The 16814-nt window shown below is 35.6% G+C and overlaps 1 protein-coding gene across 1 annotated transcript in view; it reads right to left on the reverse strand.

The window, feature by feature from the left end:
* DOK6 (docking protein 6) overlaps positions 1 to 16814 on the reverse strand; it is a 239576-nt gene that overhangs the window by 85562 nt on the left and 137200 nt on the right. Inside the window, exons 4-5 of the mRNA XM_041399372.1 lie at positions 9933 to 10052; positions 34 to 223 (exon numbers count right to left, since the gene is read on the reverse strand). Coding sequence (XP_041255306.1) covers positions 34 to 223; positions 9933 to 10052 — 310 coding nt within the window. The remainder of the gene's footprint in view (positions 1 to 33; positions 224 to 9932; positions 10053 to 16814) is intronic.

Below are 16814 nucleotides of genomic sequence, written 5' to 3' on the forward strand. Positions count from 1 at the left end.
TTATTCCTTTTTTTGCATCTCCTTAGCTCTTACCTTCCAGACTCAAATGTAAACCACGTTGAGTCACGTCCATATCTCCTCAAAGAGCTCAGAGGCCACATGACCAGCTTGACCTTGGCATTGTGGATGTCCCAGAGATAGATGTTTTCATGTGTGATCTGCATTGTACATTCCCCATAGATATCTAAGTTTGGTGTAGGCATAAGGTATACATTGAATCGTTCTGGAAAAAAAAACAAAAAGTAAGACATCACAGGTTAAAGTAAGATTTTATACTGGGAAAAAACCAATGAAATAAAGTCTTTAGTTCTGATGATCCAGAAATCAAAGCCAAATTTCTGGCTTTAACAGAGATGAGGATCCACTGAGATACTGAAGCAGTCCTGCTAGTGCATAAGAGAGGAGTAAGAGGAGAATCATCTTCATTTTGTTTCCCTTATAAATGATGCAGCAGTGTGAAATATCTTTCACAGATTATCTGCATAGTCCTCTTGGACATATGCTCCCAGCAACATTACTGAAGTCCTTTTTTACCCTCACATTAAGGTCCATGAATCTTTAAAAATCAAAATCCTCAATGACGAGAACTCTGACAGAGACTCCTCTCTCAAAGAACAGAATTGAAGGTATCCTGGCAAAATATGTATGTGCAGCCATTGCCTCTTAGAAAAGCTGTCCTAGAAATTACAAATCCAAGTTTACTGGTTGAAGCTTGTAAATAATTACATTTCTTACATTCAGTTTCTGTTTATTTGCCAAAGTAATTCGTATTTTCAAAATTAATAACTATTTTAATAATCTCTTGCTTTCTTGAAACATCTGATTCAACATGATATATTATTATGGTCACGACATCAATCACTATCAGCTGCACTTTGCTTGCAAAGTGCACTTATTGCAGTAGGAGGTCAAGGGCATTAATAATTTTCTGAAGTGCCTGGATTGCATGGGATTTAATAAGCAATGCAAAAAGAAAAAAATCATAAAAAAAGGAAAAAAAAAAGGAAAAAAGCAAGGTGATGTAAAACACCATTAAATCATATGGAATGAAGTAAACATTACTAGGAAGAGAAATTTAAATAAAAATGCAATTTTCTTTTAAGACTAACTTATGTTTCTATGAGTTGCTTCTACAAAGAATGAAAAATTCAGTTAAATTTCTGGTTGTACAGTTGGAAAGGCTAGCCTATATTTCAACACTACATGCATTGCAATATTAGTGCTTAATAGCATCATATGGGAGAGTGCAGTACATTCACAACTTTCCTGTCACAGTTTTTTTTCATCTTTGAAATGGGTAAAAATGCAAAATGTCAGTTCTACTGCCTGAAGGTGTTGACAAAAAAAGGTAAAAACAAAGTATAAGCATGAGCAATGCTTATACAATAACAATATTTGGAAAATGTTCTTTAGAGGACAACTGATAGGAAAATTGTCTCTAATTACTTGATAAAGTGAAAAGGGTTAAAGGGTAAAAAGGGTGGATTAAATATTTTTAATCCACCATTGGAACTGAATTTTCTCACAGTATCCTCACAAAAATTAGGAAGGAATTTAAATTCAAGTGAGAGAAATTTACTGCAACACTCAAAATTAGCTTCCTGTTCTGTTTGAAATTCATTATAATAGGCATTGTGTCTCTAATTTTTAAACATTTTATATATATATATATATATATATATATATATGTTTTTGACATAACAGTTAAAATATTGCAAATGAGTTAATATAAAATATGTTATGAGTGTGTGTGATTTTGTGTGTGTGTGAATGAAGTGGCAAAAGTTTGAGGAATTAGAGGAAGCAAGGAACTGCTGGCTGAGCAATAAAAACTGCTGCATAGCTATAAGCAAACTTGCCATCCCCAATGTTGCTCTGTTTCACTCAATTTAATTCTGTCCTATTAATGGCTCCTCAATTCATTCATTTAGTCACAACCTCTTCTCCCAGGCCCAAGTTCTCATTAGTCACACTAATGGATTTTAGCCCTAAAAGTTTAATTTTATGACTAGGATCCCATGTGTGAAACCCCAGACATTTTGTGAAAGTCTTGTGACACACAGCAAGGTAGATTAGCAGAGGCTGCTGAGATCCCTGAGGAGAATTTCCCCTAATGCTCAGAGGAGTGCATGGGGCAGGGGTGTAATGTAATGCCTACTAAACTAAATGGAAGGACTCACACTTGGGAGTAATGGGTCAAAGACCGTATTGGGAAGGGAATGGTGGTGAACAAGATAACTTTCACTTTGCAATGCAATTATATATATATATATATATATATATATATATATATATATATGTATATACATCCTTTCAGTATCCATATGTCATTGGGATCATCAGGCAGAAATTCCTTGCAGCTGGGCAGGTGTACTTTTATCATGTATTAGCTCCAGCTTTGCATTGCTGGGCTGTCAGTTATTGCCACTTCCCTCATCTATTTGAAAGCAAGATGCAGTAACTGGCCTGTCAGCTCTTTCTCTCTTGCATGACACGAAATAACACAGTGTATCTATGGGGGATGGGGTTACTATGTGAGAATGAAAATCTTCCCCCATCTTCACCAACAGAATGCCTCAGACAGCAGAGAAAATGAAAAGGTACAATTATTTTTTGAAGTTAACATTAAACTGCTGTGTGGAAGGCACAAAATACTTCAACTTGCTTTAGATGTTATCAGGTTAGTCATGAAATGCTCAACTTCTCTGATGTGTTTGAGGATATTATTGTATGAAGGGCATTCAGGACATATGGTATCCTCAAACTGTCAGGAGACATTTGCTGACTTTGCATGGGAGGTCAGTGTCTAAGGTGAGATGTCAGGGATTAAAGGAAGTATGTCTGATTAAAGTGAACATCAGCTCCAGGGCAAAACGTAGCACCCTTGGAACTGAATCAAATTGGCAAGAAAAACAAGCATACAAACATATGTGCTGGAGAAGACTGAGGATGGATAGATTTACTTTTGGAACAAAACCGACACTTTTGAATAACGGGCAGCTGAGGACATGGAAAGGTATAGACTCTATTAAATGGTTTTATTAATTAACATGCAGGGTCAATTTTTTTCATTTCATTAAATATTTGAGCAGGTATCTAGTTAATGGCAATACAGTCATTCCATCTTTAGTGGCATGTTTTGCCCTTAAACTTATCCAGGCAAAACCAAACATTCATCATAGTCCAGATTTGGGAATCCCAGCTGAATTCTGACACCAAATCTTCTGAATGACATTGAATAGGTTATTTTGCTTCTCTTTGGTTCAGATACCATCTGCATATGAGTAGGATGAGATAATAACAATCTTTTGACTAGTAAAACTCAGCAAATATAAGTTAATAAGGGACTCAGAAAGCAGGGAGATGGAAGAAACCAAACAAGTAGATGCAATGTTTTGGGCAAGATAAGACTGGGACTGAACAGGAACAATTCCTCAGCACCCAGGATTCCTATTCCTATCACCCTTCTCTGAACAGGTAAGAGCAAAGTTCAGGGAATAGGGGAGCAAGGATGAGAAAAAAATGTTGATATATTGCTACACTTATTATTTCACTCAATGTGACTGCTCTTTCCCATCTCCTTGAATAAACAGAGCAATGCTTCATCATACACTTAGTGCATGTAAAGGTGTTTAGCATTTGGGCTTTGGCAAGAATACGACATTTAATAATGCTTTCCAGGCCATAGAAGCATAAGAGTCTTTATGAAAATGAGCATATTGACTGAGACAGAGACTTGGCAGCAACTCCAAAATGCTCTCGGCCTTCCAGCTGTACTGGGGGGAGCACAATGATGGGAGCCCAGTGATCCTGATGGCTGCCATTTTATCACTGGATTCCATTGGTTAAATCATCCCAGATGGAAAACCGACCAGATGACATTGCAGTCTTGCAGTCCAGATGCTTGGTTTCATTTCAGCTTTAATGATGGGTAAAAAATTACTTATAGAAGGTGACAGCCAAGTTGGTAGCACCTACATAAATAAGTAAAGGACTTGAAAGCAAATATTCAATTTATATGTGAAAGAAACTCCTCCGCCTGTGAAACTTTTGCTGCTGACCAACCGCGGCTAATTTTCAGGTGAAAAGAGAGCTTAAAGTCTGGAAGGTGCAGCATTTTGTGTTTATTCATATCTCAGGGCTATTAGAATGTTCCCTTCTGCTATATACAGTGAGGAACCAGGATTTCGAAATAAATTTTTTTCCTTTGCTTATAAATATTCTGCTTTGCATTCATTAAAAATGTAAGCATCTCAATAAAAATATAAAGGTAGGTAAAAACTTCAAATTGTTTCAGTGGTAAGTAGTAGAAGAATCTGAAGTCTCACTGGATTAACATTAAAACTGTAAACACCTTCCTTTTCTGAATAAAATTGTCTGTGTTTCACTGATTTAAAAAAAAAACAAACAAAAAACAAACAAACCTATTGTATAAAAATGGATTAAGGATAACAGAAGATGAATAAAAAACTATGCAAAGTGCTTTTATGTATTAAATTATAGATATCCTACAGACCCTGGAAAATGCCCTAAAACAAGTCAGCGCTGTGAATGTAATTGCAAAGTCTCTATGCTTTGGCTGTCGTTTGTAATCTCAATATGTAGCACAAAGAAATGCCTCATAATCCTCTTCTGAGGATTCAAGGACGTTGTTCACTATGAAAAGCTACATTTTTACTAACAAGAATTAATGAATTTCTTGCAATTAAAATCCAGGAAGCAAGACTGCTGCTCCTGTGGAAGACCAATGAAAGAACAAAAACCTTACAAAGGAAGTAATTTTATTAAATACTAATTTAAATATTAGGCAGGGAGAAAAGCAAAAATTCAATTATCTTTCAAACTTTTCCAGACTTTGAAAATAAAAATTAGATTTATCATGGAGTAATTTTTTTTTAAAATTAAAGCCTCAAAACACATAATTAAAAAGCCTCATATTGATATCACAGGACTGAGTTAGGAGTAAATAAGATATAGCAGCAAAGGATGGATCTGGCCTTTTCTTCAGTTTAGAAATTTGCATTTTAACATTTGCCCATTTTTTTCAAGTTTTACATCAAGTTTACAAGTAAAGTTTAATAGAAAATGTTTTAGTACAAGAAACATTTAATAGAAAATTATTTAGTACAAGTATTCAACTATTTTAGTGCTATTATTTAGTATTTAAAACTGATAGAAATAGAATCTTCCCCAAAGAGATGCACCTGCTCCTAAAAATTGAATTTATTAATAGTCTACATATAATGCCTTTTTAACCAATATTATCTTGAATATTCTGATTTCTTTTTCACATTAAATATAGTCTGTTATTGTATATTGTCCATTTGGATGACATCTTTCAAATTGCTTCCTTTTATAAAGAATGAAAATAGTATCACTTTGGACATACTATCCTTTGTGAGAATGGAGAAATTCTAGATATGACATCACCTGGGATAATATAAATTAAAAAAGAACCCCAAAACCCCAAAATTTGTTTTTGTCATTACATTTTGGGGTGTATTGCAAATGCTTCCAAATGCATTGAGAGCTGGAAAGGAAGCTTCCAGTTCTTCCAAATGAAGTCAACACTCTACTTTCACAACTTCTTCTAGCAGCAGCTTGAGAATCCTAAGGATTATGAAATGTGCATGAAAGAATCACAGCATATTGCTTAGAAGACTTGTCAACAGTGTAATCAAATCCAACTTAGTCCAGATTTTCTTTCATGGAGTTATAACTGTGTATTATTACTTTTCTTATCATTGCATATAAAGCTTCACTGCCATTATATTAAATAAATTACCTGAATAGGATTCTGAAGTGAGGCCTCTACTGCTTTTGCTTTCATACTGTATTTTAATTTTTCAGCAAATAATCTAAAGGGAAGTTACTAAATGCTAGAGACCATGTCCAGTGTGAAAAGAAATTTGAACAGAAACAAGGTTGCTGCTATAGGGCTGAGGTACACAAACAAATCACTTAGATTTGCAGGAGAGAAGGTAAAATGGCTAGAGAGCAACAGAAGCTTCATTTCACATCTCAATTTAATTGGAATTTGTGCATCATTCCAAGCTAAGCAGCCATTAGTTGTGAGCCTTAAATTTCTAAAGAAAACCACCTAATAGTCATTTTCTATGCAGAGTTTGCACAGCAAGAGTTGTGGTAATACTTCTGGGAAGCAATAATGGAGCTGAAATCCAGTGAGAAGCTTCCTGTTACTGATGTGCTTTGCGTAAGAGTAGCTTAGATGTCTTCTCTATCCTTCCTACAAGACACAGCAGCAGAGCCCTCTGCTAGAAGCAGGGCAGCTCTACAGTTTGCCTCATTTTGCTGCCACCATTGCAGAACTGCTCGGTGCTGGAGGCTCAAACAACACCTCAAATATGCTGAAACAGACCCCACTGGCACGTACTGACCAACCAGAGCTATAAAAGAATGACTCTTTCAGGTACCTTAGATTTCTATTGTCATGTGACAGGTCTGCCTTGTGATTGTACGGCCTTTGCACACCAAACAAGAGTTTTGCCAGCCTTTGGAGCAATTTTGTTTGCAAACCATGTTGTTCCATTCCTGCCACAGAGAACCAAGTGTCTTCCCTTCTCAAATCTAAAGCTCATCTCAGAAGGTAAGTGCGAGACTGGGGGGATAAACAGGCTCAGAAATACTAAAAAAATGTATTAAACAAATGTGAGAAACCGTGCAGATTTTCTTTACCAAATATTTTCTGAAATTTAATTTTTTGTGTATAAAAATAGAAGTAGCAGGTAGCAATTTTAGTGGCCCCAGGGCATAAACAATAGCAATTATGAGAAATTATTTCAAATGTTTCAAACTGAGGGTAGTGGCTTTGGCGGTCACACCAGAAACTACAAATCTACACATCAGAAAGTTGGGGATTTTTTTGAGAGACAGCCAATTTATTTATCTGCTATGTTTGGTGAACACCCTTACAGCATTAAAATGTCCTTTAAGAACAAGAATGGAGAAATAGTGGAACACATGAAGAACACTGCATATTAAAAGTATTATCTCTTGGAAAAGGTAAATCAGTTAATGAAAAAAACCCCACCTTATTAGGTTAGCTTTTCTAGTCCAAAGAGGTATCTTTACCAAATTTTACACGTTTCAGAAAATCTTTAGTGAAACGTAACTATTTGAAAAAACCTCAGTGGAATGGGATGCAATTAATGCTTAATACACCTGTTCTTTTGGGATTAATGTATTAACACCTGCTATATCATAGAGATCTGAACGGTATGACACCATTATTCAGGGTCTTTTAGCCTTTAAAAGTGAAAAAAAAAATAAGCATCCAAAACTGAAAACCCATTAGCACTATAATATTTTTTAGAATCTATGGTCTTGCTCAAACAGTAAGACATCTTTTGTTCAGTGACGTGAAAGAAAGCCTTTGTATGGGTCAGGCAACAGAACTTGCCTAAAACTATATGCTGAGGCTGTGAGACTCTGTTACATGTTTTACAAACTGTATTCTCACATCTCAGTTTCAATAAATTGGCTGACTCAAGAGGACTAACTCACAGAAATTCTATGAAGTTGACACACTTGCAATATGTTTTAAAGAAATGAAAGGTAGTACAAAGGTAGTACTTTGGTATTCAACTTTTATGTAACACAAAAAAATAAAAATTACCCAGAGAGTGACACAGATTCTATTTTCACAAAGAGCAAGATTTTAGACATTTCATATACATAGCCACTGTCCATGAAGTCTCAGTTGTAAAATTAACTTTGACCTTTCAGTTTCAGGACAACAAAAGCTCAACAAGAATATTTATAAGCAAAAGTTCAGTACACTTTCAAAAGTTTTTGAGGTATCTTTTGAACTACTGTTTTTGATAGCATGTGTGTGTAAAAGCTGCATATGGGGAAAATGCAAGGAAATAAACTAAAAATCTGAAATAATGTCACCCAAATCAACAAATGATTTCACCCTGGAACTAGCCACCTTCTCAATAACACTGTCATGTGGGGAATGACACTGCCAGGTTTGCAGGATAAGATAACCAGTGTAAACTGAAGGCATGATTCCACTCAACTGAAGAAATCTGCTACAGGAATTTGAGCGCAACTGCAGGTTCTTACAGCACAGATAAATGAACAAAATGTCAAATTTCATACCTATAGTAAGAATCTCTGCACTTTTTCCTCCTTCTAAGTTGATTAAAAGACATGCACAACAGAATTTGTTTTGCCTCTGAACAAGATAACTTTGAATTTCAAACATGCTTTATTAAAATGCAAAGTTGTGCATCAAGGGGATGAGGGAAGGATGAGGATAGGTATCAAAATTACTTGTTTGAGATACTGTAACTAATGATTTAGCAGAGGATGCTCGTCAAATATTGGATTATATGTATTCAGTCACTTGTTTTAAAAGAATGCAGCTAATGATACCCTCCATGCATTATTATTCATGTGATTTGTACAACAAATACATGCTTTGCCTCTTTGTTTCCTTTCATTTATTTACTTAGAACAATAAAGATGCTAATTATGGTCACATATGCTTGTTGGTAACACAGCAATTAATTTCTAGACTAAGGCAGTTGAATCAAGACTAGTTCATACAACAGAACTAATATATGCCTCCTGGAGGTCATGTGTCAGATCTAACTGGATCTCTTTCAAGAACATGATAAAATGTAATATTTGGCATCTACGTCCAAAAGCTGCTGGAGAGTACATGAATTCACTGCAGAAAAAGCTTGACAAATTTCAAACTACTTTTCTGTTCACATCCCAGGCTTTTTGACGAGGTTTATTTCCTTTCACATTTGTGAAAGACCTCCACCTGTTCACACAGTTCTCTCTTCAGCAGCATGCAGATGAGTTTTATACCTATAGCCTATGAACATACAGCAGATGGGGTGCTTTGAGTGCTGTCTGATCATTATCACTTTCCTACAACATTAGTAGCTCTCCCTTTGTTAAGTAGTTTGAGACTACAAATTGAATTCTGTGTCTCATAGCAGGTAAACAACTTTATGAACATTTGAACTTCTTTTAAATCCCATTTCAACATGTCTGCTTTTTGAACAGAATTCCTTGCAGATTTCTGTATATTTCATGCTGTGTGCTATTAGGTTCAGAGAAATAATATAATAAATACAGTGCCATACATTCTATAATTTAATTACGTAATTTTGTTTATAATGATAGCTGGCTTGATATTTTATGACCATTGAGGCAGGGTGTGTTATTACTTTGTTGAAAGCTATTGGATCTTATAAAAGCATCAAGACAGTAATAATCATTGAGAGCTGTAATTTAGGGAGGACTAAATGAGCACATTTTGTGTTGCCCTCGTGTTCATTAATAGGAATTAAATGACAGGGTAATCACAGATTTTCTTTTGTTATTGCCTATTCCATCCACTAGTATTCTTCCTGTGCATGTGTCTAATCCAAATAGCCTTTAGATGAAGACTTACAACTCAGGCTTAGTGCTGACTAACATCTGTCACTGCCCTTTTCACCCATATTTGACAGCATTTAGATGATCCCGACTTCAATATTCAAGAGGGGTAGGATTTTAAAGCAAATATGTGTTTTGCAGTTCAAATTGCTGTTGGTATGTTCATCACTGTCCTTAAAATGCTGCAAACCAACAGCTGCTGCTTTATTCCTCTGCACAGAAGCCATCATTTCCAGAAACAGAAGGATCATGGCCATCATTTCCCATGACAGGGAAATCTGAACACAATGAAGATAAAAAGTCACTCTATATGTATTATTTGGCATGGAATTTAATAATCTTTATTTGTAAAAAAAAAAATAGGCTTGAGCTTCAAAAGCATATCCAAATGTTTAGTTACTAAGGATGTGCTTTCAGCTACTAGCAAAAGTCCTCACAACAACAAGCACAAGCAAAGATGAAATGGGATATCATCTAAGAATGGACCTAGGAGTAAATAAAAAGTTACTTACCATTTTGCTCTCTCTGGACTCCAGCAGCAAGCAAATCTGGTTCCCCAAGACTTATGTCATTGAGCCTGGCCCCTAGACATTCCATGCAAAGATGCTTGCACCACTCCTCTGCCTCTAGCTCTGAGGAAACAGAAAGAAATCCATTCATGTTGATACTTAAAAAAAAAAAAAATATCAGTCAGAAAATATTGATGTAACTTCACAACTTTTTAGTGTGAAGTTAAATCAATACTTTCTGACTGACAAGGTTTATCACAATATTTTTGTGTTGAAACATGAGTTATTAGCATAAAGTCCCACAATAATTTCTTTGCCTCAATTTGTAATCTTTTAAAATGGGTTACACTATTAGGACTGCATCTTCCATCCTCAAATTTGAGGATAGGAGGTGGAGCTAACAAAGAAGAGGAATAGTGAATTTTCAAGGCAGTATATTTCTAGTGAGCCCTCTTGAAAGAAAAATGCAATTTACAAAAACTTCATATATAATAGCTGAAATGTTCTTTACTGCTTTTTAGTAGAATACTTAGTAGAACTCTGAACTCTTAAGGCAATTTCTTTTTCTAAAGGTGTTAGAGCATTTTTCTAAGACCAAACGAAAAACAGTTATAAAATGCTCTTCAAATGCCAAATTTCCCTCTCTGCTGTAGTGAAAGACTATGTCTGTCAAGGTATTCTGAATAATTAATTTCTTCAGTTCTGTTCACCTTCTTTTGGTCTCAGGGCAACTTGGTGATTAGTTGAAACATTTTTAAGAAGACTCAAAACCTCCCAATCCTTTCTGAGTTGACTTTCCCATCGATGCAATATGAGACCTCTGTATCTGCCAGTCCACCAAAATGTGGACTCCACAAGGCGTAATTCCCACACACAACACAACATCCTCCCAATCAACTTCAGCTTCATCCTATCCACTTCCCAAATTTAACATAATGAAATCCCTGGCATCGGTCAAACATGCATAATCTCAAGTTGGAGCTAACACAGTGTGAAACTACAACCAAGAAAAATCATGCAACTACCCTGACTGTCTTTTATTTACAGGAAAGACTTCACCTAAGGGAAAGTTCTTGGAGAGCAGGCTCAGCACCACACACTCACTGAGCCTCATGGTCACAGTCAGTCTCTATCTGATCATCTTTGACAGTGAGGGGGATCCAGTCATCTAGAAATGTTTGCATTAAACTGCCAGGTTTTCAGTCCTTTTTCTGGGGACATTGGGAAAATAATTTTGTGACAATCTCTCCAATGTACTGCTGAAACTGGGAGAGAGAAAAATACTGCATGCAAGCCCCAAAGCATTTAGTGATGATGAATCATTGGAATTAGTGAATTTTTTTTATCTGAGAAAAACTCCTCTAAGCCGAATTGGTACAGTCCTCAAATCCTTGCCTGGTTAGACACAGATCTCATACAAATATTTGCTGGACAAGAAAGGGAGACAGGCATGCAGTTCCAGGTCTCCAAGAACCTTTGGATACCTTCTTTTGTTCAGCGTCTTGAACAATCCTGGAACAGATCCATATTGTTCCTGAGTTATTCTGACTATCAGCTGACAAAGCTCCCAGCCAAACAGCTGAAATAACAGAGCCTATTTTGGAATTTTTGAGAACCATATATGGTTGGTGTCACAAGACTTTGGGGATGCTTCTTTAGAGTGTTGTGAGGAAAGTGGTATCCCTTAACCCTTCCTGCTTTTTTGCAGTCTTTGTCTCAGGACACAGATTCCCAAAGTTGGTCGTCAACATCCTCACCTTCTAGTGGTAAGAGACAGAACATTTTATCGGTAACATACAGAAGACATTGAGCTTCATAGGTGAAAAGAAAATATTGAGGTAACAGGACACTGTTTTTTCAACACTGCTATGGATGCAGCCTCCCTGACAGAAGCAAGGAGAGAAAAGGCTTATCTCTGGACAGCTGTAAATTTTTACAGCTTTTAAAAGAAGGAAGATGAGTTTGTTCAAACACCTACTTCCAAAATTATTCTACTCATACATGAAGAAATTTCCTGTATATTTTCCCTTCCCCTCTTTCAGCGTTTGCCATTTCCTTGGATAATTCCGAGGTCTTTTGAACTGAAGCCACACCTAATAATCCCATTTTCCCATGGAGACAGTTTCATGCCAGGGACATAGATGATAGAACTGGACCCTAAGCCACGCTGCCCTATTCTGGCAGCATGTGGATGGGGCAAGGGAGCAGAGCACACAGGTAAGAGAGTTGAGATGCCATTGAGTTACCCAGCATCTGCTTCCAATTATAGATGAAGGCAGGGCAAACAATGGGCAAAGCTGGTAGCACAAAGGTGACAGTGCAAATCTCGGCAAGTTCTCCCATGTTGGTTTTTTTTTTTTTTTTTTTTTTTTTTTTCTTTTCTGCCTAAACTGTGTCACAGAACAATATATATGCTGACAGAATGCATAGCTCTATATAAAGCCTGCAATTTTTCTTGGAGTGTGGCCAGGATATAACATTTTATTACTTTTTTTTTATTGTGCTTGCACCCAGACTGAAAGGGCTTGTGCTGAAAATGTAGAATGAGATGATGGCAAACAAACACTTATGTAACCTTTCTAATATTATGAATATCTGAGAAGAAAGTGATTTTTTTTGCTTCTTTTCTGCCTAAACTGTGTCACAGAACAATATATATGCTGACAGAATGCATAGCTCTATATAAAGCCTGCAATTTTTCTTGGAGTGTGGCCAGGATATAACATTTTATTACTTTTTTTTTATTGTGCTTGCACCCAGACTGAAAGGGCTTGTGCTGAAAATGTAGAATGAGATGATGGCAAACAAACACTTATGTAACCTTTCTAATATTATGAATATCTGAGAAGAAAGTGAAACGCACTGGTAAACCCATAAATCCAGTTTAACATCAATATATATTCAAAAGAGGACTCACATAAAAGCTACAAATTCAACTTATATGTATTCTCACAGCAAATTTCCAGTAGATGTTTTTGGAAACAAACAAACAAATGAAGTGCTTTAGGAAGCTGTTTCTTCTATGTGTTCTTGTTTTGTCTCACAATATACTTACTTATCTCTTTTACAGGAACATCTAGGTCTTGAAAGTTTGGATCCAAAAAACCCCTTTCAGAGTGTTCAACTGGCAGTTTAATTCAAGCTGCTGCCTTATTGCTGCCTGACACTGATGATTAGGCTCAGAGTAGACCATTCTCCAACTGCCATACAGAAGAAACTTATCTTGGTATGAGCATTCTAAGATCATGGCTATATTTTGCAAAGTGTAGGCTATAGCATGCATTGTACTGCTGTATAACTCAAAATTTCTGTCTTACAGAAATGATTGACTTGATGCTACGGGAAATATAGTTTCAATGCAGAACTGAAATATCTGCCCACAGAACTGTGAGGATTTGTGTCTGCTGTCAGAAGAATCAACGTTACCTACAAATGTGTGTGGAAGGTCAAGGGTATGAAGGTAGTGCATGAGTTAGTCCTGCCTAATGCATTCTGATAGATATTGCTTACTTGCAGGGAATTGCCTTCTACCTTTTCCTTGATGGACATGTGAAACCTTTTTTTTTAGAAGCAGGTGAGTCACTTTTCAACACCAAAACCCTGATTCTCCTTTCACCATGCGCCTTAATAAAGCAACCTGCCATTCTTCTGTAAAATGTCTACAGAATGTCTTGTGCTTCTGGGTAACAAATTAAATATTATTTATGATACAAAAAAAAATTATTATAATTTACAGTACATAAATGTGTCATTGCAGCAATCTTTAAGAATGCCAGGTACCACGTCAGAAAACAGAGATATCTCAATTACTTCTTTATTTTGATTACATGCATATACTGAAACAGATGAAATATTACTATGGAACCAAGTAATAAAAAAGTGTCAGCAAAATTGTCCTCTTTAATGCATGCAGATTAGATTTATTGGTGGTAAATGCAGAGTTTTTAGTCGTAACTGCTACTTGTCATTGAAAAATTTATTTTCCTTTTAAGATAACTGAATTCCTGGACTGAATGATAAATTGTAAAGCATGCTTTCACAGCTATAAATAAAATCAAAATACCTGCATTATTATCTTCACTGTTATTTAATTATAAAATTCTACAATAAAAATCTCATGAGATGAGATAAAATGCAAAGAGATGAGAGACCTTAAATAGGAACTGTTTACTGCACAAGAAACATTACTGGGAGCAAATTTGTAAGCTTGTTACTCAACTTGCTATTGGCAATGTTTTCCTGCAGCTGATCTGAGTTTTAGGTCGTGCCGGAGGCTATGTGTCATTTCTGCTTCAGTTCTCAGGTGATTACAGTGCTGCTGTACCTAGTCTGACCACTGTCTTGGACATAGGTGATACCACAGGATGCTGTTGGTTTGTTGATACAACAGCAATGATGGAATAATGTCGGCAAATTGTGTTAGAGATAGGAATTTGTCATAGTAAAAGTGTTCTTCTGCTACTTACACTTTAAAATAAATCATTATACACAACATTCTCTACCAAGAAGGGGTGAGGGGCAATGAAACATATATAGACCCATTTCAAATTCACTATTCAGATTTCAAATTCACTGTCTAGAAACCCTCTAGATCTCTTTCTATCTGGCCTCTAGATCCTCTAGATCTCTAAGGCTAGAGGAGGGATGTTTTCAGACTCCTAACTTAGGAAGTATTTTGTGTGTGGACTTAACCAAACACCTTCTGAATCCTGGTAACTCCATGGTCTTCCACGTTTTCCTTCTGTGTTCACATGGCACAACCCTACAGCAGCATTCCATCTCCCACCACCACAAGCTGCCAGCACAGTTGGATGCCTCTAGGCTGAGATAAGGCCCCGAAGTGCTGACCCCTCCTGCTCAGTCCAGTGCCCTCCATTTCGGGAGATCCACTCCATCACTATAAGCATCAGTTTATCGAATTTGTAAATAAAAGGGCTCAATTTATATGCACCTCCTACAGACAGGCCTCTTCCCCTTCTTATGCAGACCACATAAAGTGATGAGGTTAAGAATTTAGGCTGGAAATAGCATGTCTACAATTTTAGAGGGGGATAACAAACATAGTCCTTGTGCAAATAAAAAAACCTCACTTACATCTTCATGTTTTACCTGATGTCAAACTGTATAAATCTGAAATGTTAGTTTCTTCATTTCTGAAACATTTTTATGTGTTTGCTGTACAAATTGTTTAGCTCTTCTTCCTTCCAAATTATGTCTATAAGAGGAATAAATCCAACTAAATATTAGTTACCCTGAATGAAACTGTAGGGTCTTTCCTGGCTAAATTAGTAGGATTTAGACCTGATATTCTCTACCAAGAAGGAAAGATGATACTGAAAAATGTGGCAGTTTATCTCTTCTAAAAATCACTTGGGCTTAATTAGAAGTTAATAAGAAAAAATATTATAGAATTCCCACAGGATTGATGTGCTATTACACTGCACCACATAAAATATATGAAGCAACTTTATTCTTTTTTTTTACTAACAAATAATACTACTGCCAGCAGGCATGTAATTTCTTATCAAAATCAATAATACCTTGAAAACATCTCTCCTTTATCAGGATATAGATCATCCTTTGATGATTTGAAAATAATTTTATTTTATAAATATTTAAAATATGTTATTTAACCACGTCTCTGTTACTTTGGGTACTTTTACTAGAGCACATCACACACACTCAAATACAGATAGAAATCTAAAGCAACGTGGTTGTTTCATATCTTTGCCCAGAGGAACAGAGGGATCGAGCTTATTTTGTATAATCAAGTATTACTGATTAACACTGCCTATGCATGAATTTGGCAAATTTTCACTGAGTGATAGCTGGGAAGCAATGAAGGGGACATACATTCTATTTATTGTGAAAGAACAATAAATAGTATTCTGTATGTAGACTAAAACTTGCTTTCAAGAAGAAAGGAACAGAGATAATGGGCTGCAACTCTGAGAGTGACTGGTTTATTAAGATTATTTTTTTATTAACCAATTATATTTGAAGGTATCTTATGACATGTGGAACTCATATATAGAATTTTTCCTTGTGTTTCAAATAACACTACTTCTAAGGAAACTTTCTCATATTTTTCTTGAATATTTCACCTGGAATAAAGTGTTTTGCTATTAAGTGTAAATCATTGAACCAAAAGACAAAGGAATCTCATGATGGAAAACCACATATGCTGTTAAATCATATTAACTTACTGAAAATGCTATATATTCTAACAGTGACAAAACGTGTTAAAGGAAGTCTGAAACTATTCTTTGAAAATACTCTTCGTGAGTCATGTTCCTCAAAAACTTGTCGTTTACACATTTTAATACGATAACACCCTTACTGTTGAATGAAGTACAGCTATTAAAAATCATGCATATTTTTGATTATGCTATTAGTTTAAAGATATACACACCTTTCATTTCAGCAATACTTTTTATTATTATGCAAGTATTATACAAAAAATATATACAAAAAGAAACTTTCATTTCCTAATTATGTACTATTTTAAACTTGAGTTGGCATAAGGGAAGTACAGTTAATTGCAATAATTATTAAGGACATTTATTAGCTTTTAAAACTTATTCCTGCCACACTTATCTGGAGATGCAAGATTTATCAAGAACAGGGTTCTGATAATTTATCTAATTACGTACCTATATTTGCAAATAGCCAGCTGCATATGCCTGTATTTATTGAGATATATCAAAGCTGACATTTTCATGAAAATACCCTATTTGTTTCTGCAGGTCTGATAAGAGGTTACATATAACCAGCACACAGCTACTAGTCTGTCTATTGTCCTGTCTATAATATAAACATGCACAGTGTTAAGTCAATAATTTTGAAGGCAAGAAAAGTATTTTAAAACATTTGTCATATTGATGT

This window comes from Onychostruthus taczanowskii, unplaced genomic scaffold (assembly GCF_017590055.1).
Source record: "Onychostruthus taczanowskii isolate IOZ18803 unplaced genomic scaffold, ASM1759005v1 scaffold16, whole genome shotgun sequence".
NCBI lineage: Eukaryota > Metazoa > Chordata > Aves > Passeriformes > Passeridae > Onychostruthus > Onychostruthus taczanowskii.